Genomic DNA, 26,185 nt, shown 5'->3' with positions numbered 1-26,185 from the left:
ACTGAAGCCTGGGCGCCTACAGCCTGTGCTCTGCAACAAGAGAAGCCACCGCAGTGAGAAGCCCACGCACCACAACAAAGAGTAGCTCCCACTTGCTGCAACTAGAGAAAGCCTGCGTACACAGCAATGAAGATCCAACAGAGCCAAAACAAATTTTAAAAAAATGTCTACAAATAGTAAATGCTGGAGAAGGTGTGGAGAAAAGGGAACCCTCCTATGCTGTAGGTTGGAATGTAAATTGGTAGAGCCACTATGGAGAACAGTCTGGAGGTTCCTTAAAAATGTAAAAACAGTTACCATATGATCCAGCAATCCCACTCCCGGGTATATATCTGGAAAAGATGAAAACTCCAGCTGGAAAAGATACAAGTACCCCTATGTTCATAGCAGCACTATTCACAATAGCCAAGACATGGAAGCCACCTAAATGTCCATAGACAGATGAATGGATAAAGAATACATGCTACACAGACACACACGCACACAATATACAATGGACTACTACTCAGCCATAAAAAAGAATGAAATAATGCCATTTGCACCAACATGGATGGACCCAGGGATTATCATAGTAAGTGAAGTAAGTCAGACAGAAAGACAAATACCACACGATATCACTTATACATGGATTCTAAAAATATGATACAAACGAACTTATTTATAAAACAAATAGACTCACAAAGAAAACAAGCTTATGGTTACCAAAGGGGATAGCAGGGCTGGGGGAGATAAATTAGGAGTTTGGGATTAACAGATACATGCTACTATGTGTAAAATAAACAACAAGGAACTACTGTATGGCACAGGGAACTATATTCAATATCTTGTAATACCTATAATGGAATAGAATCTGAAATATACATATATATATAAATAACTGAATCACTTTGCTGTACATCTGGAAACACTGTAAGTGAACTGTACTTCAATTTAAAACAAAACATTCAGGAAACAGAACCAACTCTCAGTCAGATGGGACATGGTCATTCAGTGCCTTACACAGTAATATTTCAACTATGACACTCTGGCTTATTAATCTCTAATAAAACCTTAGTCATCATTCTCAAAAAATGCTCTTTATTCATTCACATATTATTGCGTTTAATGCTCACTTCATACCCATGAACAGAGGAAGCAGAAAGATAATTCCTTCACAGATGAAGAGTTTGAGATCCATAATAAAGTCCTCCTTCCCAATTAACAGCGAGTGAACAGAAGATCAAAAACCAGCTCTGCTTTCAGCTCTCCAACTTTACCCTTCTTTCTGGAAGACAGTGTTCAGCCCTCATTTTCACATGTTTATTGTTATTAAAAATATCATTAGCAACAAACTTAAAGTATAACCAAAAATCCATACTTTAAAATGTAAAGAAATTATATTTACATATAATTTTTCACATTAACTCATTCAAACTGTAACTCTGTTATATTACAGGTGTTGGTTGAAACGTCTAAGCATCTTAGATTTTGTCTTCATATAATGCAAATCAAGTCCTAACCACTTTCGACCACTACTGATACCAGGAGACATTCCACCAGTAATTATTCAACTGGAAAATTTCATTGAAACAATCTGAATAAATCATTTTTGCTGCAAGATTACATTCACTAAAATGTCATGAAAACGAGTGGGTCAGTAATAAACAAATTTGCAAATTCTGTTAAAGGTCAGGCCCACTATTAACATGGACTAAATCAATCTCAATAAAAAACATTTTTAAAATAAGAAAAAAATAATTCAAGTGGCCCAAATACATATACTTTTGTTACTATGATTAATTACATGGGCATCTGTATTAGGATTGGTAAAAGCAGCACGTGGAAGAAGAAATAAGGTACAAGACCTAGGTAAACTACTCGAAAGGAAGAAGGCTAAGATGGTCACTCAGAGAATGGGCAGTATTTCCTCCTGCTGGGGCAGGTGAAAAGGAGAACCAGTGCGTGTCTGTGTCATGAGTATTCAAGTCTACACCTCATCCCGTGAAGTGTAGCTTGGGCTGCAGTTTGCAGAACAAACAAATTGTGACTAGCACAATTTCGATATAATGCCATTCTTAAGAATATATGATATTTTATCAAGCTTTTTCTCACGTGCACAAACACATGCACAGTCATAGCGGTAATTCTGAAACAGAGACAATCAGAGCTCACAGTTTACCACAAATGCACATCATCCAACTCAGGAACCCACGTGCTCCAGAATCCACAGAAGGCATGAAAATGGTGCTCAGAGAGCACCATTTTCAGCTCTGGTTTTTGGTTTTTTGAATGGTGACCCTAATATCCTTTTCCAGTTCCAGTAAGTTTTGGTAAAATTTTTCAGCAGTGTCTTCATCTAGGTCTATCTGGAAAAGAAACAAAGATAGGGATGACTACGAAGGAAAAATGAAATGGATAGTATTTGAATAAACAGGAGCCATTTAAATAACACAGGTAAGAGAACCCAAAATAGGAACAGTTGGAATGGGCTGCGGTGGCAGCCATGTGGGGAATGTTAGGAATCCTGAGGACACATTAACTCTCCATCCAAACTCCAACACTCACCAAGCCTACTGATGCTTCCCTTAAATAGCAAGACTGAAAGATCTGAGCTTTGCTGTCTCCCCTAACTGCTGTGTACCTAGTAACAGAAGACACCAAACATCTGTGATGTAAAAAAGGCCAGGGCTTCCCTGGTGGCGCAGTGGTTGAGAGTCCGCCTGCCGATGCAGGGGACACGGGTTCGTGCCCTGGTCCGGGAAGATCCCACATGCCGCAGAGTGGCTGGGCCCGTGAGCCATGGCCGCTGAGCCTGCGCGTCCGGAGCCTGTGTTCCGCGATGGGAGAGGCCACAACAGTGAGAGGCCCGCATACCGCCAAAAAAAAAAAAAAAAAGGCCAAAAGAGGAAAATCAAGAAATTTTTTTAAAAATTCCAACTGCTACTTACTTCCTAATATCCACCTTCTTTAGTAAAAGAGCCCTGATCTTAGCTGAGCTCACTGCCCTGCAGATGAAAGACTACATTTCCAGCCTCCACTGAAGTTAGTGGTACCAGGTTACTATGTTCTGGTCAATGAGATGTAAGTGGAAGTGTTGTGTGGTACCTACCCAGGACTCTCTTTAAAAGGAATGGGGCACCCCTTTCTTTCTCCCTTCTTCCATGCTGCTCCCCTGAGTTATAAGGATGAGGGCCACACCTCAGGGATGACAGAAGGAACCTGGGTACCTGACAATTTGCAGAGCTGCCAGGCCAGCCTAAGGTTGCCTCTCCAAACTCCTTTACATGCGAGAAACCTAAGCTTTTATCTTGTTTAATCCACTATTATTTTACACTCTTCTCTTTTATGTAGAAAATCTAATTTTAACTTACACACTGTATGTAAAAGCAAACTTTCAGCCCCTATAAAGTGTTAGCTCTTTCCAAGTCAACACAGAGCCTAAACTTAAAAAAAAAAAAAAAAAGCCTCTTTCTTCATGAAGCTAAAAGGCTAAAAAGTGAAAGAAAACTTCATAACATTTTGGAAAAAATATTTATATTCATTCAACCATATTAGTGTTTTTTCATGTTGTAACCAGAAGAGACATTATAGCTCTCTTTAGTTCAACCCAACCTTTAAACAGAGCAGAGAGCTGACTTCCCAAAATTAATCAAAGGTTAAAACATATTCTGCAATGCATTTCCATGAAATGCTAATAAAATACTTTGGTTTATAGAATTAAACATTTTCTCCCCTTGGTAAACCAATCATTCCTTCGAGATCAATAGATAGTAAGTCCAAATAAATTCTGAGGGCCTAAAAGTAAGCTCATTAGTTTACCATAGAGTTCCCAAAGTGTGTTCTTTGGGATGATGTTAAGCATTATGTAAAATTTAAAGAGAAAAGAAAAAGTTGTACAGTCAAGAACAGCTTGCAAACAGCAGGATGAAACATGTCACCCATATTTCTTAACTGTATCAACTTCTCAAAGCCTTTACTGGGCTAATGTGCATTGTGCATATCTCTGAAAGAGGGAAATATAATATGAAGCATTTCTCAAACTTACCTGGCCGACAAACTGCTTTCTGCAAATCTTCTCAAGGAACTATCCCACAAAAGGTATTTTGGAAAACATTTGACGTTCATAGGTTCATTTTCAGTAAACATATACCACGGGAAGCAGAGAGCCTGGTTCCCCTTAGACCTCAAGCTACTGACATAGACAAGATCACTGACAATTTTGACTCTGACTTAGTGAACTTATTTGCTCCAATATAATTTTATTTTATGCCGATTCCTCCTCACAATAAGATAGGCAGTGAAAAATGGGAGGCTAAAGTAAACCTTACTCATGACAAAAATACAAAATTAGGACTTTCCTGGTGGCGCAGTGGTTAAGAATCTGCCTACCAATCCACCTACCAATGCGAGGGACACGGATTCGAGCCCTGGTCCGGGAAGATCCCACATGCCTCAAAGCAGCGAAGCCCGTGCGCCACAACTACTGAGCCTGTGCTCTAGAGGCTGTGAGCCACAGCTACTGAGGCCCGTGCACCTGGAGCCCATGCTCTGCAACAAGAGAAGCCACCGCAATGAGAAGCCTGTGCACTGCAAGGAACAGTAGACCCCGCTCGCTGCAACTAGAGAAAGCCCACGTGCAGCAACGAAGACCCAATGCAGCCAAAAAAAAAAAAAAAAAACCAACAAAATTAATCCTTACAGGGTCAAAATAAAACTTTTTTCATTTTTCTAATACGTAACTATGTTTATTTTTATTATTTATTTATCTGGCTGTGCCGGGTCTTGGTTGCAGCAGACAGGATCTTCGTTGCCGCGTGTGGGATCTTTAGGTGCAGCATGTGGGATCATTTTTAGTTGTGGCATGCAAGATCTAGTTCCCTGACCAGGGATTGAACCCCAGCCCCCCTGCATTGGGAGTTCTGAGTCTTAACCACTGGGCCACAAGGGAAGTCTCCTGTAACTATGTTTAATTTCATTTTAGGTTACACAGAGTCTACAAAACACAGCATTCATTTTTTTTTCCAAACTCCATCCCGTACCTCTTCAAAACACCAGTCTATTAAAGCTAATAGTTGTCATAAGTGGAACTGAACACTCAAAGGGAAGCTAACTTCACTCAGAAAGATGCTTTATATTTCATCCAACTTGTGACACATTTCTTGAGCACCTGCCATGCGCAAGGGAACATGCTAGGAAACTGGGTGCAATCCCCCCTCCTCATGGAGCCTATCCTTGGACAAGGGGGCCTGCTACTGAATGAGTACTACACAGAACTGGCGTAAGAAGTAAAAAAAGCCTAGCATGAAAGCATCTGACCTGATGTAAAAGGTCACACAAAAGCTGTGATCTTAAGGATAAACAGTAGAAATGAATCAGTAGAAAGAAGGGTAAGAGCAGTTTAGGTGGAGAGAAGGTGTGCCATGGCTGAGAGGCAGGAGAGAGCAGAAAGAAATGAAAACAGGCCCATGTGATGCCAGCGAGCAGAGACGGGAGCCCCAGGAGAGAGAAGCTGGGCAGCTGGTAGGGCTGGTCAGGAACCCAGCAGCAACCTCTTCAATGAAACAAAGGAAACATTTACCTTTTTGGACGTTACGTAATTGCTTCCAAAGCCAGTGGTGGCACTCAGATATTTCACCAGAGGATTGAGAGACTCGGGCTTTTGGTGGAAAAGCCAGACCTGGAAAAGAAGAGGGTGTCAATGATTCTTCTGTTCTGCCCAAGGTGAGTGAGGCTGGAGGGGATGTACAAGCAGCACTTTACAGAGCCCCAAACAAATTCTAAAAATCCTCCTGACAGCATCAGCTAATTGTGATGCCTTCATGAACCACTACTATAATTCGAAGGAAGACAGTAGGGCAGCCTGCTTAATAGCATCCTTTGAAAATTTTATTTAAAGCAAAAAACCATATTTTAGCTGTCTCTTCTCTTAATCCCCAAATTAAAGTTCATGGCATGTGACCTTGAGCTTATTCAGAGTGGATACTCAGCTCACGCCACAGTAAAGTATGGGTCACTGATGTGATATTTTATTAATAGATAAGCACACACACGTACAACTTCCAAAAAATGTACATGGTAAAAAGTCTTCCTCCCCAATTTTCTAGCCACCCAGTTCTCCTCTCTGGAAGCAAACACTCATGCTACTGTTTTGTATATTCTTCTAAGGAAATCTATTTGCTTAAAAACATATATCCATTTCTCTTATGCAAATGGAAGCAAAATATACACACTACTCCACACTTTGCATTTTTCACTTGAACAGGCCTTGGAGATGCTTTCAAATCAGTATATGAAAATTTTATTCTCTTTTAAAGTAGCACAGTTTTCCATTTCATGGATGTGCCATACTTTATATCATCAGTTTTCAACTGCTAGACCTAGAGGTTCTTTCCAGTTTTTGCTATTACAAACCTCACTGTGATGAGTGATGAATACATCATTCCATGTAAGTTTGAGCACATTTGTAAGATAAATATCAAAGATGGAATTGCTGGGTTAAGGGTATGTGTGTTTATTATTTTGAATGATCTTGTCCAAGAGTCCTTGATAGAGGCTATATCAGTCTACTCTCCCCCAGCAATGTAGAAGAGTGCTTATTTCTCTAGACCCCTGCCAATATAGTACATTATCAAACTTTCTAATCTTTGCTAATCAGAGTTGAAAAAGTTTTTCATTATAGTTTTAATTCGCATTTCTCTTAGTAGGAATAAGATTAGGCATCTTTTCATATGATTAAAACAGTTTCAAAACTCTCTGTTCATGTCCTTTGCCTATTGTTCCAATAGGTTGTTTTTCTTGATTTGTTGAAGCTCCCTAAATATTAAGAAAATGTAACCCTTTATCTACGGTATGAGTAGCAGGTGTTCTTCCATTTTGTGGTTACTCTTTCGAGTATATGTGTAGTGAGAATTTTAGTCATGTAAAATTTTTTTTACTTTTATTAAATCAAAATTTTCAGTCTTTTCTTTTATGGTTACTGGGAGTAGCTAAGCCTCCACACTCTTAAATTATTTTATAACTTCCCCGTTTTTTGTTTTTTTTTTTTTGGCAGCACCAAGCAGCTTGTAGGATCTTAGTGCCCCCCCACCACGTATTTTTTTCTAGTAACTATATATTTTAATTTTTATGGATTAAATCTTTTAACTTACCTAGAATTTTATTTGACTGTAAGGTATGAAGAAAAGATCCTATTCTATTATTTTCTGAATAAACCATCTTTTCTCATTGTTTTGGAAGGCCATCATTATCATATACCAAATCCCTGTATGCTATGGGCCTATTCTCAACTTTCTATTCTGTTCCATTGATCTGTCAGTTCACATGCCAGAACTGTACTTTTTTCAATAAGATGGTCTTCTTTAAAATCTTAAATGCTGAAATACACAGAATTCTTTACAATAAGCCTTCTCTCATTTACTCCTATAATTCCTATTTTATAGTTAATAGTAAAAGGCTTAGATGAGTGAAAAACACGTGCCCAAGTGTTCACAGCCAGAAACTGGAGAAATGGAATTTGAACAGAATTACTATAATTCTATAGTAATAGAATTACATATAGCACATTCTTAACCACTGTGCATTAGGCCACTCAGGTTCAAACCATTTAAGGAGATAAAACTTATCCAAAGATTGAATAGATTCTTGGTACACACGTGGTATGCTCAAACCCTCATCTGTATCCACCAGCATATATAACCATCACTAGGTGGTAATTACATCCGACCCATCCACATTGAAGGAAATTACAGCAGGGTCACAACAAACTTTTTAAACTGTGACACTGGGGTCATGCTGCTCATCTCATCCAAATCCAACCTATTCTTCAGGGCCCGGATTAAGCCCAACTCAGCAAGCAAAGCCTCCTCCAACTAGTCCAGCCCCACTGTGATCCTCCTTTCTGATTATTCCTACAGTACTTGCCACCAGATGACAGAATGTCTTACTTTCTTGTCTATTTTCTCTATTAATTCTTTTTTTTCTAAACATGACTCTAAGTTCCTTAGTAGCTTCTAACTATTTTGACTTCTAACTAGATTTTGACTTCTATTTCAACACCACTGACACTCAATATATACTTGACCTCTAGACTTGATTTTCAGTGACATAAATGTGCGGAATGAATACCCTAAAGGACTATTCATTATCTTAAATAGTTTGACATATACATTAAGAAATAATTAAAATTAGTTTAAAAGTACTTGCTTCTACTATGTTTGTGTCTCTACAATAAATGCATTTGTTTCTGCAATGTTTACCAAAAGAAGAGTGCCAAATCAATTCCCTTAACGTTTGCCTTAATTTCAATTCAGCTACGATTTAAGAATCTGTTAAGTATGAGCACTACAGTGCTAGGCTCTCGGGTTTTCAAGTTGCCTACCAAAAATCCTGAGGGAGCTAAGTGGAGTGAGGGGGGGGAGACACACACACACACACACACACACACACACACAGAACTGACTTTAATACAATAGAATTTCAACCAGATGGTGTAAAGCACAGAGGACAAATAAATTTCATCTTGTATGACGATTCTGATCCATTAGTAGTGGATGTCTTTGGGCCTTGAGTTGAAAAACACTCAGAGACATCATTTATGTAAACAGAACAGAGTGTTAGGATCTGTTACTAATGTCTGCCATTGATGAGGAAACACATGCAATCCACACATGTGCGATTTAAGGAAACGAACTTGTTTTCTAATAAAGTAACAACTCAATTCTCGAATATTAACAGAGAAAAGAGAATCTTCCCATAAGGAAATGGAGCTGGACTTCGTTGCCTCTACTCTTGACCCATGAAACACACCTTCTCCACAGGAAATCTCACACTGACTGCCCAGCCACCGCCTTGCTTTGCCTGCTGCTGCAGTATTCCACGCTGTGCTCTCCTCCGGCTGCTCATGTATTTTGCTTCTACAGAAGCGCTGTTCCCACGACCATGGTGTATCCAGTGCCATGAAACATACTAAACTTTCAAAGTTCACTCCTAATGCTCAGAACTTAGTCCTAAACAGGACCTTGATTATTCAGAGCTTGTTCTCTTATCTTTTCTGTTAAGACTGTTTCTAAACCAGTAAACGTACAGTCTACATCTGTGAAGTGAATACAATATATTAAAACTCTAGTAACATACCAGTGCTTCTGTTCCATTGTATGGTGTCAACGTGAAAGCATTTGCAAAAAAGCGTAACTAAGAAAAAGAAAACCATAGTCATTTCGTGGTGGTTTAGAGTCACAAAAGCATTATTCATTTAAATATTAAAAAAGACAACCTGCATTTCTTATTATAGAGCATTTTTTTAAGTTTCAAAAAATAAAGAAATCTAAATAAGAAATATCACTTAATCTCCATTACTCCAATCAACCACTTTTAACATGAAGGCATATTTCCTTCTCATCTTTTTTCTCTACCTGCTATAATGGAGGGATATTTTTTCCTGAGCTCTACAAGGGAGGGACATTTCCTAAAAGCAACATTTTCTAATGTGTGCTGGAGGACACCGGTCCTGCAAGATGCTCAAAATACAAAACAAACAAGCAAAAACATGATTCTATGATCATACAATGCACAATCATACACTTTTGGGGAACTTTTAATGCATCTGACTACATTAAAAGCTCAGAGAAATCCAGTTTGATATCGTTTAACTCGTTATTGACCAGGGGATTTTTGCAGAAACTAATGCCTGTAGCCGGCAATTTGTTATGTAAACGAATATTGAAATGTCTCTAGTCAATAACGTTTGGGTAACAAAAGACATATTAATATGTCTCTGAGACGTATATAACATATTATTGAGACATAATATACGTGTCAATAATATGTGAACACAGGTTTCCCAAAATTATATAATCATAGAACTCTTGGGATCTATGGTGCATGACCAAAGAAACATTCCCTTAAAGAAAAGTGGACACTCAGATGGTGGTACAGTCGGAATATCAGGGAGTATGAAGCAGAGATTACATACTAAGTAATGTCAAAATCCTTGAATGAAATGGAATTCTGCCACCTTCAGATTCAATTTCTTATTTCCCAACCCTTAAACACAGCTTTTTGGTTCCAACTCGAGCAGCTTAAGTAAACTAAGACAAGAAGTATTCATCACTTACCAGCCATATGATTGGCATGATCAATGTCCACACAAAGGGAGATATAATTCCATATGTCAAATTGGTCAACACCGTACCTGGGCACGCTACACTGGAATACAGACCCTGGGAACACAGAGAGGGGTAGCAATTAATTTTAATTCAATATACTTTGAGTCACCTGTGTGCTAGTTAGTTAATAAAGGAGATACACAAATGAGCCAGCAAGCCAGGGCATCAAGGATTTATGCTCTAAGTTGTCCTTGAAGCTGGGTAGACCATTTCAGTTTAAGAATCATGTACTGAGAACTCACCATGAGAGACACTCAGGATGCAAAAAATAGTAAGATAAAGTCTCTATTCTCAAGAAACTTAGAGAACAAAGAATAACCAAGCTTGAAGCTGGACGAGAAAAGTAGGACCCGGTTACCTGAGTCTTCCATGTTATTAGCTTAATTGAAGATCAGTTGACCAATCAATATAAGCTGTGACAAAGTGAGAGAGTGGCATGGACATATATACACTACCAAACGTAAAATAGATAGCTAGTGGGAAGCAGCCGCATAGCACAGGGAGATCAGCTCGGTGCTTTGTGACCAACTAGAGTGGTGGGATAGGAGGGTGTGAGGGAGACGCAAGAGGGAAGAGATATGAGAACATATGTATATGTATAACTGATTCACTTTGTTATAAAGCAGAAACTAACACACCACTGTAAAGCAATTATACTCCAATAAAGATGTTAAAAAAAAGCAGTTAAGATAAAAAAAGATACACAGTAAAGTCTTTGCCTGCAAGAAGTTTCTGATCTAGTAAACACAGACAACTAAACCTCAACTGTGTCTGTTTCCCTGCAGGTATATAAGGTCCATATCTCTAGCTTGAGTTGGGAGCTCCTGGCATCAGAGAGGAATGAGGGCTGTGTGTGGTTCCACAAAGACCTCCTCCAACTGAAGATCTCTAAATCAGGTTCTTAGCCCAGGACTCATCATTTTAGAAAGATCTGTTCTATAAAGAGAGCTCCAGTTAACATACGGCACATATTAGTAATAGAAGAGGCCCTGGGTGGTCTTTAGTAATCCTTGGAGCATTGGGATTTGTTTTACTAGTTTATTTGGTTTAATTTTCACTGCATTTTACCTTATTTTGATGTTGACCATTTTAATTCATATTTTTATTACTTTTAATCTTATTATTTTTCTTTTAAACAAAAATAGAAAATGCCAGTGTAGCACAGTCAGTTCAGTGGACAGAAAGCACCCTGAGCATCAAAAGCTGGAAGGTCTTCTTCCTTTATTCAGTGCTGCAAGGGCCTGGAGGTGCCTGACACAGATAATCCAGCCCCTGAGAGTCCCCCTGATTTACCAATGGTCCTCTGAAAAAAGTCAGGAGTCTTAGAGACCAAAAATTCTTCCCAAGAATATTTTGTCCCAAAGATAGCTAAGGAAAATTTCTTATTCTGGGAACTAGCCAGGAACAGTTAGGGCCTTTTCAGCCCTAAATGAAGACATCTGTGAACTAAAATCCAGGGCTTCCAACACATACAACTTTCTGACATTAATCAACAAAAGAAACAAGCAAGGAGGCCATCTTATCCAAGACTACAGTCACCCCACACGTTTAATCCTAGGAAATGAGTGTGACGACCCTGAGTACTTCCACAGGGCCTGTGTGAGGGGTCATTCATGGATGGTTAGTCTTTCAGGTAGCTTGTACAGACCTAACAACATTTCCAGTCATACAAGCTTTCAAAGGGAGGTAGTTCTTTATTAGTTACTTCTCTATTCATAAAAGCCAAGGAGAAAAATCACAGGCTGCAAAATAATCACACAGATTTCAGGAGGCGGCAGCATTAGCTAAATCTCCCTTTTCTGTAAAAGATGAAATCCCAAAACTTATTTGACAGTTGAGACAAGCAAAATCCCAGAGCTTATCATGAAAAGAGAAGCTAATCCACTCTGACCTTACCCCTAAAAGGGAGGTTCCAAAGGACAAGCAGTTGTGACAAGTTTTTAAACATCTCAAGAAATCTCAGGAGGAGGCTCACAACTGGACCAACACACTGAGCTCAAATAATAACAAGAAGAACAGTCAACACACAAACACACATAAGCACATGCACACACAGGTGCAGACCACATGACCATAGACACCCATACCCAAGCACACATACCACATATACAATCACATTCATATACATATGCACACACCCAAAAAACCCACACATGTGCATGTGGATAGGCACACTCACACATGTATGCATGCACATAAGCACACACCCTCCCACCCTCCCACCCATTCATGCCCACATGTGTGCAGACACAAGCACACACGCATGCACGCACGCGCACACACACACATTCTGAGCACAAAGCATGGCTGTGACTGCTTCATACCAATCCCATCATTCAAGCCTCCCAACAAATCTGTGAGGCAGGCATTATTATTATCCCTGTTTCTCAGATAAGGAAACTGAAGTACAAGGAGATTAAATAATTTGTCCAAGTTTACAAAGCTGGTGACAAAGCAAGGATTCAAATGCATTTCTAGAGAATATGCTCATAGCTTCTACTTTTATACCACCCTCTTCACTAAGAGGCTTGATTCTAAGAGCCAGTTCTCAGAAGTGAGAATTCCACCTGACGAAGGTCTCCATTGCAGAATCAACCAGGTCTAGACCATTACGTAAGGCTTAAATTGCTGTACCTAAAGTGTGATCAAAGAACGTCCCTTAAGGGCAGATAGTTTCTGCACTGTCTTTTTATTTTTCCTTCCTCCTCGATTCTAAGCCTGAGCCAGTACCCTAAAAATGGTCAGTCTTTTGTAAATATTAGTGGAATTAAATTTCTCCCTAGTCCCACACTCAAAAAACACAGTCAAAGCAAACAAAGGAAAATGCCCATGGGAAAGACCGGAGATTTCCAGTTAAGATTTTGGACCTGGGCAAGAGAGACACACAAAGAAGCACTAAGTTCCAGACCACAGAGGACACAAGGAGCCAGCATGACTGACAACAGCTGCTCTCAAAACCCGGGTCCTCACAGAGACAGAGCTCTGCAGCCTCACCAAAGGTCACTACTCTCCAGAAGGCTTTCTAAGTACCAACTGTCCTATAACATCAGATATAATAAACACTGGGTGGCAGCATGGCTTAGTGGGAAAAATCCAAGCTATGAAGTTAGCCATGGGCTCAACTCTGAGCTCTGCCCTTTACTAGCTGCGTGACTTCTGGGTAAATGACTTAAGGGCTCCAATCTTTCGTGTCCTCATATGAAAATGGGAATACTCAGACCTACCTCACTATGATGGGAAAGGTATTAAATGACATACATAGATAAAAAGGACAGCACCTAAAACATAGCAAATGCTTAACAGTAACTACTGACATTGTTAGTAGTATCATTCTGTTATATAAAATATAGCTTTTGAAGAGCTATGGAATGGTGAGTGAACCCCCATATATCTAAAAGGTCAGGAGCTAATTATTCTCGGCCCTAAAACTTTGCTATACACCAACTATCAGTCTTCATCATGTCTTATCTTGTCCTCATAGCAATCCTGCTCAAGAAACAATATTTCTTCTTCTAAACTACAATAGTTAATAGAAAGCCAGCCATCTTACTAGGAAATCAATGGTAGTTCAGAAATCACTGCCCTGCCATTTCCATATCACTGAGACAGGCCTCACCCGCTGGTTGAAGTTCCTGTTCAAAGCCACACTCAGAAGGTCAATAGCATATTTGGAAGAGCTGTAGGGCTCCTGGCCTTTGCTGTGCTGGATGTCCTCAAGGCTGAAATTAGATTTCACTGCATTACGAGATGATGTCCAGATAAGCTGAGATGGACTGTCACTATGACACAGGAGAGATTCCAGTTCCCGAATCTGAATGAGGAATAAAAGAAACAAAAAATGTATCAAAATATACTGGGGGAGTACAAGGTAACAATTTTGAAACCAATATAAATGGACACTAGAATTGAACAGGTATGTCATTGGTAGAGTGGGACACATGTACGCAAGAGAAGGAGACTAGACTGATCTATGTGGTAAGGGATTAGAGTCAGAGACATCAGTGTGAACTCATGATTAGCTTAATAAAGATTCAGATGGTTACATACAAAATATTTACAGATATTTATACATAAATGGGTTAGTATGCACACAGGTACATCCTTGCTCTGTTAGCTGAGAAAGCCTAGAAGCAAATGCTATCTCAATGGCAATAAGCACCCAGACCTTGGTTTCTAATACCATTCTCCAATAAAAGGAAACAGATCTCCTTAGGAAAATGGCTGATTCTAAGACTGGGATAGGAAATACATAAGATGAGTCTTAAACATCATGTGGTGCCAGAAAGGATGTGCTCAAAACAAAACCAGAAAGCCATAATGATAAGGGTATGTCAAAGATATAGAGGTTCCACAGGACAGAAAGCCTAGAAATAAACCCACGCAGCCATGGTCAATTAATCTACAACAAAGGAGGCAAGAATATACAATGGAGAAAAGACAGCCTCTTCAATAAGTGGTGAGGGGAAAACTGGACAGCTACATATAAAAGAATGAAATTAGAACATTCTCTAACACCATACACAAAAATAAACTCAAAGTGGATTAAAGACCTAAATGTAAAACCAGACAGTATAAAACTCCTAGAGGAAAACATAGGCAGAACATTCTTTGACATAAATTGCAGCAATATCTTTTTGGATCCACCTCCTAGAGTAATGAAAATGAAAACAAAAATAAACAAATGGGACCTAATTAAACTTAAAAGCTTTTGCACAGCAAAGGAAACCGTAAACAAAACAAAAATACAACCTACAGAATGGGAGAAAATATTTGCAAATGATGCAACCAAAAAGGTATTAATTTCCAAAGTATACAAACAGCTCATACAGCTCAATATCAAAAAAAACAAACAACCCAGTCAAAAAATGGGCAGAAGACCTAAATAGACATTTCTCCAAAGAAGACATACAGATGGCCAAGAGGCACATGACAAGATGCTCAGCATCGCTAATTATTACAGAAATGCAAATCAAAACTACGATGAGGTGTCACCTCATACCAGACTACAAATAATAAATGCTGGGGAGGGTGTGGAGAAAAGGGAACCCTCCTACACTGTTGATGGGAATGTAAACTGGTACAGCCACTATGGAGAACAGTATGGAGGAGCTCTACTAAAAATAGAGCTACCATATGATCCTGCAATCCCACTCTTGGGCATCTGGAGAAAACCATACTGCAAAAAGATACATGCACTCCAATGTTCATTGAAGTACTATTTACAATACCCAAGACATGGAAGCAATCTAAATGTCCATCGACAGATAAATGGATAAAGAAGATGTGGTATGTATGTATGTATGTATGTGTGTGTGTATATATATGTATATGCCACAATGGAATATTACTCAGCCATAAAAAAGAATGAAATAATACCATTTGCAGCAACATGGATGGACCCATCATACTAAGTGAAGTAAGTCAGAGAAAGACAAATATCATATGACATCACTTATATGTGAAATCTAAAAAAATGATACAAATGAACTTATTTATGAAACAGACTCACAGACATAGAAAACAAACTTATGGTTACCAAAGAGGAAAGGTCGGGGGGAGGGATAAATTAGGAATTTAGGAATAACATATACACACTACCATATAAAAAACAGATAGCCAACAAGTATAGCACAGGGAACTATACTCAATATTTTATAATAATCCATATGGGAAAAGAATCTGAAAAAAAAGATATGTGTGTGTGTCTGTATATATATACACATACATACATGTACATATAACTGAATCACTTTGCTGTACACCTGAAACTAACACAACATTGTAAATCAACTGTACTTCAATAAAATTTTTAATAAATAAATAAATGTTTTAAAAAGATGTAGAGGTTCCAACTGAAAGAGCTCCCAATAGCCCAAACTAAAATAATTTGAGCAAGAAAATAAAGTAGTATTTATAATACAAAGGAGAAAATATATATCCATGAATCTGCATGGATATAACAAATAATTTTTTTCAGTTTTATTGAGGAATAATAGGCCAATAAATAAGTGATTGAATAAAGATTTAAGTGGAGGAGAATAGACAAATCTCCCTTGCAGAAAAATTCCAAATAATTCATATAGCTACTCTACTCTTAAGGAGGTCAAGCACAACCCCTTAAGTGTGGGCTACACATACTAACTCTCTTCCAAAGAGCACAGTATGTAAAGGGAGAAAGAAACAAGTAACTTAATAGTGGAAAAACCTGACAAACACTGATTCAAGTCAGGGAATCAAAAAGAACATCAATATACCTAGAGTCTGTCATACAGAGTGAAGTAAGTCAGAAAGAGAAAAACAAATACTGTATGCTAACACATATATATGGAATCTAAAAAAAAAAAAGGTTCTGATGAACCTAGGGCAGAACAGGAATAAAGACGCAGACTTAGAGAATGGACTTGAGGACACAGGGAGGGGGAAGCTGGGACAAAGTGAGAGAGTAGCACTGACATATATACACTACCAAATGTAAAATAGATAGCTAGTGGGAAGCAGCTGCATAACACAAGGAGATCAGCTCAGTGCTTTGTGACCACCTAGAGGGGTGGGATATAGGGAGGGTGGGAGGGAGGCTCAAGAGGGAGGGGATATGGGGATATACGTATGCATATAGCTGATTCACTTTGTTATACAGCAGAAAGTAACACAACACTGTAAAGCAATTATACTCCAATAAAGATGTTAAAAAAAAAAAAAAGAACATCAATACTGATAAAACATATTGATTGGATGTGATGAGAATGGCACTCCATCTCTGTGGTCTTCTTCCTAAAAACACATTTTCTCAAATCTAACCATGAGGAAAACAGACAAATCCCAATCAAGGGACCATGTACAAATACCTGAGCAGTAATCCCCAAACTGTCAAGGTCTTCAAAAACAAGGAAAGTGTGGGGCTTCCCTGGTGGCGCAGTGGTTGAGAGTCCGCCTGCCGATGCAGGGGACACGGGTTCGTGCCCCGGGCTGGGAAGATCCCACATGCCGTCGAGCAGCTAGGCCCGTGAGCCATGGCTGCTGAGCCTGCGCGTCCGGAGCCTGTGCTCCGCAACGGGAGAGGCCACAACAGTGAGAGGCCCGCGTACCGCAAAAAAAAAAAAAAAAAAACAAGGGAAGTGTGAGAAACTATCACAACTAAGAAGAGCCTAAGGAGATTTGACTATTAAGTGTAATGTGGTATCCTAGAAGGGGTGCTAGAACTGAAAAGGGATATCACACAAAATTAAAGAGTTCTGAATAAGGTATGGACTTTCATTAATAGTAATGTATCAATATTGGTTCACTAATTGTGACAAATCTACCATACTAATGTAAGATGTCAATAATAGAGGAAACTGGGCATAGCGTATGCAGGAACTCCTTTGCAATAATTCTATAAATCTAAAATTATCCTAAAACTAAAATTTTATTACAGAAAAATCTAGGAAAGCTTCCAGATGTGCAATGAACATTTACATCAAACACAATCAAGAGAACTCATGGACATGAGATTAAATCAGTTACCTGGTTCCACAACTGTAATACTGCACTGTGCCTGGAACTTTACAGAAATTCTCTCTACTCTTTTAACAGCCCTACAAGTTTGGTCATTTATAATCAAACTGGGGATGGATCCATTATAATGCATTTACACCTGGACACAGAATCCAAGTCTGTGATCTATAAAAAGTTGTAAGATTCCTAAAACTAATTTGGAGAGAGTGGAAGGCATCATAAACCTTCCTATCATTTTATTTGATAAATCAATCCCAAAACCCCTGCTGATAGGCCTACCTATATAAGGATACACAAGGATAAGTCATGTCACAAGGACACCTGTAATAACTGTGCCTTTGGCCACAACTCTCCTCTGCCATTCCCCCAACCTGGATTACCCCAATACTAGATTTCCTTAACAACTTAATTTTTTAAACAATAGATTCATCAAAATATTAAGACTATTAACAGCAACAATTAACTTACCCTCTATCATTGCCAATTCATTTAATAATTTGAAAAGAGAGCAAAGAAAGAGGAGAGGATTATGAAAAGATAAAGGAAATATTAGATAATGAATCCCTGTAGAGTTATAAAACATGACCATATAAGAATTCAATCCCATCCTGAACTATATTTTAACTTTTGTCATTGAAAAGGTAATACCACATTTTTTTTTTTAAGATTCATGTTTCATTCTAAAGGATCTAGAATGAAACATGAATCTCCCACTCATCCCTGATGCTCTGGCACCCCAGTTCAAGGGTATCCACTGTTCCCAATTTCATCTGTATCATTCTAGAAATAGTATATACATGTATATACAATGTGTAAAGATATATATTTATCTGTTTGTTTATACAAATGAGATCACACTATACATATTACAACCTGCTATTTCTTCTTAATAATGAAATACTAGAGACTATCCCATGTAAGTGCAAAATATCTTATTTCTTTTAATGGTTTCACAATATTCCAATGTTTATGTATATCTTAAATTATGTATATACAGGCTAGTCCTCAAGGAGGTCCAATTTTGAGGGAAATTAGGTTTAAGGTGGAAAAAGTGATCATGACTATAAAAACGTCAGAGATACAAGTTCTATGCAAGCAAACCCAGCATTAGAAGGAGTTCTTCTAGCACCAAGGAATTAAAAGCGACTGGCAACAGATCTGGCTATTACTTAATCTAGATATTAAAGCTGTCCTATGAGATTAAACCTAAGGCAAAAGTACAGAACAACCTAGACAAGTTGCACATCCCTTGCTTAACTTTATAGTTGCCTGAAATTGTGACACACCAGACTGGATGCTTAAAAAAATCACAAATCAAGATAGTAAAAGATTAACCATGAAGTACTGTTTAATAATGGCTTCCCTGTCACCCCATCCTATCTGATGCAAAGCCCAGTTTCAAAGAACAGTACTGGTGCACTTACTCAGTTCTGTACATTGTTTCTGAAGGTGCTTGTGTGTTTATACCTTACTTTCTCTCCGATCTCTAAAGCTGATGTCAAAAGAAAAAATGTACCCGTAGGCTGCTTTAAGCAATGTCTTCAAAGAGTAGAGTGATCACCCTATTTAAACACGCAAAGATTTAATGCTAGCCATAAACTAATAAGCTTAACAAAACAGCATTGTGATCTATCTGTGCAAGTGTTTAAGGTCACAGTACTAAGTGTTGGCTTATTAAGCCCAAAGCCTTTTTACCAGGATAAAGTGGCCAAAGACATTGGTTTCAAACACCTCCTGGAGGCCATCGGCAGTAATCTTTTCACTCTGGGTCAGCACTCCTTCAGCTGTGGAGAATATATGAATCGCTTTTCTGAAACAGCAAAAGACAATTGCATGACTTTTTAAAGCTTCTTTAACTGAAGATACTAAACAGACACCCTCTCCTGCCTTCCCCCACCCCAAAACTACATTTTCCTTGATTCTGTAATAACAGGAACAAAAATACCTATTTCTCAGAGTGGGTTATCATGAGTACTAAATCAAATACAAAAATGCTTTCTTGACCCAATTCACAGAAGGACTTACATAGTTATAGCTCATACTACCAATAGGAACCTGAGTCTCTCAAAAACCTGTTGCAAAAACTCTCAGCACCTCTTTCCAAATCAGGTTACAAGTCAACTGCCCTGGGGGAATAATAGCTATGCCAAGAAGAAAAAGTCTTCCCCGGAACACTGACGTTTAACTGCTGAACAAAGTTAACAGGCTGTTTTATCATCAGGAATTCTTGAAGCATCGAATATACTAATTGATTTGCTGTGAGATCTATGTCGTAGGTCAAGACCAGCATGGAATTTTGTGTGTAGGGCTGTGTTTAATGGCAGAGAAGTAAAACAAAAGTAGCAGTATAGGAAATAGCATGCAGTGAGAGTAATATCTGTTTATGAATAAGTACCCTGGGTCACAAAATAAGATTTATTTCTTACTGTAGGTTGTGGTTAAACATTTTTGGAAGCCACTATAATAATGCATATAGAGAATCTCCCAGGAAGGTATTTAGGTCTGTACATTTCCCCAGCCTACTGGTCAGGACACCTGACATACAGCTGAGAAATGCTTCTCAAGTTGCCTTCCTGGGTATTAGAGTCTCACTGACAATTCTGCCTAGTTCTGAAATGTTCTTGCTAACAGACACAGTCAGGCAGACCAAAATTGACCTGCCAAAACGTCCAACCACTCAGAATGTCCTGGGGACCAAGAACACAATAAGAATCATGACTTGCAACATTCCTCACAAAGATGAAACCTTCTTTCATGACATGGCTGCAACACGCCCTTTCTGTCTTCATTCTTCTCAACACCCTCTCGTCTCCTCAAGTTATCCTACTGAGGGCAAAACTAGGCAAAGTAATAAACACCTTCCTTCTAATCAGTTCACCTAGAAGATGGAAATTACCTTGAAAAGAGGCCATAGAAAAGTGCTTTGATATTTAGCTGTGGATTAGGCATGATCCCAGCATTTAGATATACATAGTCAAGTCTCTGAAACCTGCAAGTAAAACCAAGAAAAGATTGTTAGTTATCTCTTTGAGCAACTAGAATAAAGAAGGCCTATGAAGGACAGAAAGTACTTTCTGAACCAAAAAGATGGCCATAGCAAGCCAAAGCATCAGTATTACATTCTCAACAGTTTTTCTTTAGCCATGGTAAATATTTGAGTGTTCTTTTTTTTGATGGTGGCTTCAAACAGAATTTAGAGAGCTATAACAGGCTTTGAAGTCAAATCTTCTCTGATCAATACTCCTTCCAGCTTAGTCCTCCCAACAAGGCACTGAAGCAACTTTCTATTAAACCTACTCTCCTTCTGGTCTTAGAAAGTTTTTTGCGTTTTGTTTTTAATTCACATCTTCCCTCATTGACAAGTAAAATCTATATAATCTGATCCATCAGTGCTGGAATCTGAACGCCAAGATATCCACTAGAGCATTAGATCCATGTGGAAACCTCTCCTTGTTCATGGCCAGGTGCTCTGTGTCATAAAATGATGAAAGCTCACAAGAATACAGTGAGATTATAGAAGCTGAATGGGGGTAAGGTGCTTCCGATAGGCTCCCTCCAGGACACGTGTGAAATGCTGACTTGTGAAGCCTTTTTCACCAACATAAACCTTGATCTAAGTGTATTCTTTTTGAACTAGGTTCAAAGTAAGTAGAGCCTGGGCTCATTATAATTACAGACACCATGAATATTCAAAATGTCGCCTAGAATTCTGTGCACCACACTGTCTCCATGACCTCCGTATAACCCAGGACAACACGGGCCACAGCTACTAAAGCTGGTACCTCAGGATCATACATGGTTACCAAAACACACCATACATGACATTTCCTGATCATCCTATAAGTAATCAACAGCCGCATGGCTCTAATTATAAACTGACTGTTTAAATTGCTCATATTGATACCATCAGGTTATCCATGTAAGATCCACAAAGACAGTATGGGTCCAGCTATCGCTAGTTGTTCCATTATCTAACATGCAAACTTTCATCTAAGTATACTAATAAATCTCGCTGGGAATGGAGAGGGAATGTTTAGCAAAGAGTGGAAATGGCAAATTTCCAAATTCAGGTCTGGCTGCAGTTAAATGGCATAGTACCCTTGAAAGCTTAAATGATTGACACAATTGCTCTATTCTGGATAAAACGGAACCACTATTCCTTATCAGTTTTCAGCAGCACAAATCTAATAGAACAGAGTATCACAGGTGGAAAGACCAGCATCAGGAATGGTGCTGCTTCAGCCAACTGGAAAGGGTCCTTCTCAAACTCTCTTCGCCTCTAAATTTAGGTCCATAGTCGAAGATATCCATTTGGGCCATTAAGTGCAAGACATCCTTCGTATAAGCAAGAGATCTATCTGGACACTGTCACATATTCCCAAATTTGTCAGTATCACTAGAATCATCATTTCCTAAATTCGGATAATACCACCCACCTCAAAGAGAGCTGTTTTGAGGATTAAATAAATACATCAATGCTGCACTTAAATGCTGACAGGCAGCTGGGACAACTCATCGTCTTAGTGCTGCCTTCTTCCCCACAGCCTCCCCCCTTACGTTTGGGTCGAATTACTAAATATCTTACTAAATACTAAATTACTAAAGCTGTGATAACCTATCCTGAGCCTTTGAAGGCAGTTGAGAATAGTCAGTACTATGAATGTCGCAACATGAAATCTCAAAACTGTACTGAAATGGGCTACGACTAACTGAGGATGAAGGTTCTATTCTGCTAAATAAGAAAATAACTAAATCTATACAAAACAGGATGAGAGAGCCAACTGGCTGAGAAGGTTTGGGGACAGAAAGCCTGCAAACACGACTTGAAACTCATTCTCCCGACTTGAGGGTTTTTAAATCAGTAAGGACACTGACTGTACAGTTTCACAGACTTGGAGACAAGTTATGGAAAAGTAGATGTGAAACCTAGAAAACCTCAGTTTTTAGAAAGATAATGTGACAGAAAATTCTAGGAGCTCAGCAGTAGAGGAGAGCAAACCCTCATTTACAAAGGGCTAAGGCTGCAGGGCAAACTGTGGCGAAGAAAACCAGTTTCACTTTGTAACTTGTACATGTGGAACAGGGTAATGCAAATTGCTATCAATAAACATATAAAATGCAAACTATTATTCTTCAGCCAACGCTTTAACCAAGAAGGCCTTCCTTATGTATACTGAAGTTCATTTTATTATCCAAGGAAATAAAGCAGCTCTTGCGTTGTAAGGGCCTCAATTACAAAAATGTAATTAATAATTTATTGATTAAATGACTGATTAAATTTAATTATTCCAGATATTGCTAGGACTCAGCATGGACTAGTGCAGGGTTCTTGACTTTCTGATCATAAATTCCTCTTAGAATTTAATAAAAAGCATGCCCTCTCTCTCCAGAAAAATGCATTGTGCACCCATATGCAATTTATTGTACACACTTTCTGGGAATTTATACATCCAAGGACTCTATCCCTTCATATACTAAATATTTATCAAATGTTTATTACATACCAATTACTGTCCAGGTATGAACAAATTTTTAGTGGCCTGGGGAAGTTTCTTCACTTGTCAGTACCTGCCCTACCACTTAATGTAGTTCTTATGTGAAGGAAAGATGCAAAAAATGCATTCAAACATCAAAGGAGTTACACTAACATAAAGCTTCACAACTGACCACATGTCAAAATACACTGCTAAATTAATCTTCACGGAATGGTCATGATTATGACTGAGAATGAAATTTTGGTACTGAGGCAAGGCAATAACGGGTCACTCTATACAGATTTCCTCAATGTAACTTCTTTTTATACTGCACCTATTTCTTTTTTAGGTTTTCCTATCCTTTCTTATTCTATTAGCTGTTGTGTTGCACAATCACATGAGAGAAAAGCCATCCACAAGAGGCATACCTTTGCTTGAGCTCCTTGGAGGCCTGGAACACTGATGGCAGGCTGCTGACATCCACCTGCACGGTGGAGACCTCGGCGGTGGGGTGGGAGGCCAGCAGAGCAGTGCGGACGGCTTCCGCTTTGCTCATGTTCCTGCATGCCAAGCACAGGTGAAGCTCATGGTCTTCCTCCAGCAACCGCCTGCAGAGGGCTAGGCCAACGCCACTGAAAGGACAATTCAGATACAGAATATGCATTCAATGAGATGGTGCCAAATAGAGGCATTTCTCTCTGGCTCAGAAGACTGATTTTGTCAACTTGAGCCCCAACCAGGAGCCCAGGTAGATAGAAAGAATTCAAAAATTATGCAAAGAAGGGGGAACCCTCCAACTCTAATAGTCACTGGCTCAGGACGCTGTCCCATTTGTGTTTCTTTCATTCTGCAAAAGCTCGATAACCCAAATAACTCGACTGCAAATCAGAGTTCTCCTTTAGCATTTCTTTTAAGACAGTTTATCCTGCCAGTGGTTTTCATTTTACACTGATTATGACACTCATGAAAGTGATTCAGTACATCACCAGCAAATGTGGAAAAGAACATCTTATTAGTGTTTTCCGGTGTGCATGTTTTACTCTGCTGTCTAAGTTCCTCGAGGGCAAGGGTTCTACTATCTACTGGTATCATGGCCAGTATCAGGAGCACCAGAAATTCCTGATAAGGAATGGATGAATCTTTCAAGGAAAGGTATAAGTAACATGGCAGGAAATACAAGTCCCTCTCAACTGCTACGATTGAATAACCAACAGGAAGAGAAAGAACTCAACATGATTAAGTAGAAGACAGGAATGGGACATATAAGATGGGTACCAGGAGAGAGAAGCAGGGATGAGTACAAGTGTCAAAGATAAATGACCTCCTTCAGAAAGAGCATTGTGAAACCACATAATGGGGACAGCATTCAGACCAGGTTGGCTGATAACAATGAAAACCTGGGTAAATGGGTTTTCTTCCAAGACTTAAGCTGATTCCAGGCAAAGAGCCTAGTACCATCAGTAACCTGAGCATCAAATATAGTTATGTTTATTCATCCCCACTTGAGAATAGGCCTTTACTATAAATATAAAATTGTACGTATCACAATATTTGTAAAAGAAACAAACACACAAAATCAAGTCTGACTTATTTACGCAACTTCCATATAGGAAGCACCGAACCAGTTGTTAAAGTTACTCAGGTAAGGGCACGCTAAAATTCTGCCCATTACAGACACCTGCCAGGTTTGGCTTAGTTAACATGGACATGGCCAGATAACTGAAAGTGAACTAATTTTAAATGACATTTAACATATCCTCAGTCTTAATCCCCCAAAACTCTAAATGCAACAATTAGAAAAATGGTTTGGTTACTTTCATCCTCCACACACTGTTCACTTAATAGCAAATGAGAAGTAAAACAGGCACTAGAAGAGGCTGAATCCAAATGCCCAACCCTGGAGTAATTACTCATTGGCAGTATGGTTACTTGCACTCCTTCCATGCCTTAACAGGAAAAAGTTGCTTTTCTCTGAGTTTCTTAAGAGTATATATACTAGATGTCTAGCACGGTATTACATGGAATGAGATTTTTCCCCCAGTGTTCTAACGCTCACGGACTCTGAAATTTACCTAGGGCCATAAGTCTAGGACAGAAAAAACAGCTGGAGTACAAAATATGGCGACCTGGTCACGATTAAATTACCAGTGATGAGAAAGTCAAAGACTGGAAGGAGGCGAGGTCTGCGTGGGAAGCGCCCTTTCCCTGGATACAGACAGTATCGTCACTGAGACACTCATCTCTTAGTGGCGCTCTAGTTTTCTTTCCGCTGTCATGTTTAATTCAAAGCACCAGTTACTGAGCCCCTCACTGGGCCGACAAGTCCGGTACCTCGCGCAGTGGGGGACCCAGAGAACAGCGGGCCAGGGTCTCGGCCATAGTCCCCACCGTGGCAGGGTCAGCGACGGGAGCTCCCGGGGTCGGTCGGTGGCAGGTCCTCCTGGCCCGGTACTTCCTGCTCCCTCGGACCCCCTCCCCGCCGCCGCCGCCATTATCGCGATGGAGCCCTCACCTGCTCGCCCCGGTGATCAAAACCACTTTCCGCATGGTCGCGAACCCTATCACCACGCACCCTGAAGCAGGTACCGCGCAAGGCTTCTCACGAGTATTATACTTTGACCCGTATCCCCGCCCCGGCCGCGCCCCTAGCCCTTCAATCAGGGCCCGGCGGGGCCCCGCCTCCCTTTTGCGTCATCTACTTCGCGCTGGGCCCCTCCTCCATAGCAGCCCGCCTTCCGCTCAGATAGGCCGAGGGGCGGAGCCGCAGGTCGCCCAAGGCCCAAGCCAATCCGGGCTCTCCCCGCCCCTCGGCGGAGCAGGTGTCCCGCCCCAGACCCTGCGCGCGCTGGTGGCTCAAGGCGTTTGTCTTGCTTGGGCTGTGGTCCCAGCAGAGCGATAGGGTACGGGCATCGTGGTATACACAGGGTCGATACCCTGGCGCCTCCGATTGGCGCTTCACTGCAGGAAGACCTCAGGATATTTGCACCAGAGCTCCTTATTTTAGAGGAAAGGTTTGAATCTAGGACCTGAAGTTTGGGGACTATCGTCTACTTAGTTTTCCATCCAGGCACTGTG

The 26,185-nt window shown here is 39.7% G+C and overlaps 1 protein-coding gene across 1 annotated transcript; it reads right to left on the bottom strand.

Annotated features, from left to right (window-relative positions):
* Positions 1–1,057: 1,057 nt before the first annotated feature.
* HSD17B7 (hydroxysteroid 17-beta dehydrogenase 7) lies at positions 1,058–25,710 on the bottom strand. The gene is made up of 10 exons (XM_079698383.1): positions 25,623–25,710; positions 23,539–23,742; positions 20,533–20,625; positions 19,332–19,446; positions 13,759–13,953; positions 10,092–10,196; positions 9,112–9,168; positions 5,558–5,656; positions 2,152–2,345; positions 1,058–1,264 (listed from the first exon to the last, which is right to left on the bottom strand). Exons 1-9 carry the CDS (start codon positions 25,655–25,657, stop codon positions 2,244–2,246), a joined length of 1,005 nt encoding a protein of 334 aa, XP_079554509.1. The 5' UTR covers positions 25,658–25,710; the 3' UTR covers positions 1,058–1,264; positions 2,152–2,243.
* Between the last annotated feature and the right edge of the window lie 475 nt (positions 25,711–26,185).

This window comes from Hyperoodon ampullatus (genome assembly GCF_949752795.1).
Source record: "Hyperoodon ampullatus genome assembly, chromosome: 2".
Taxonomy (NCBI): domain Eukaryota; kingdom Metazoa; phylum Chordata; class Mammalia; order Artiodactyla; family Ziphiidae; genus Hyperoodon; species Hyperoodon ampullatus.
This window is presented reverse-complemented; position numbering and strand designations above follow the sequence as displayed.

What these genes read in the sequence shown, in the direction of transcription:
- HSD17B7 (XM_079698383.1), bottom strand. Translation starts at nt 25,657, where the DNA reads ATGCGGAAAGTGGTTTTGATCACCGGGGCGAGCAG. An exon ending in TTCTATGGCCTCTTTTCAAG is followed by an intron (nt 19,447 to 20,532) that starts GTAATTTCCATC and finishes TTGCTGTTTCAG; the next exon opens with AAAAGCGATTCATATATTCT. An exon ending in ACAGGAACTTCAACCAGCGG is followed by an intron (nt 10,197 to 13,758) that starts GTGAGGCCTGTC and finishes CTGTGTTCCCAG; the next exon opens with GGTCTGTATTCCAGTGTAGC.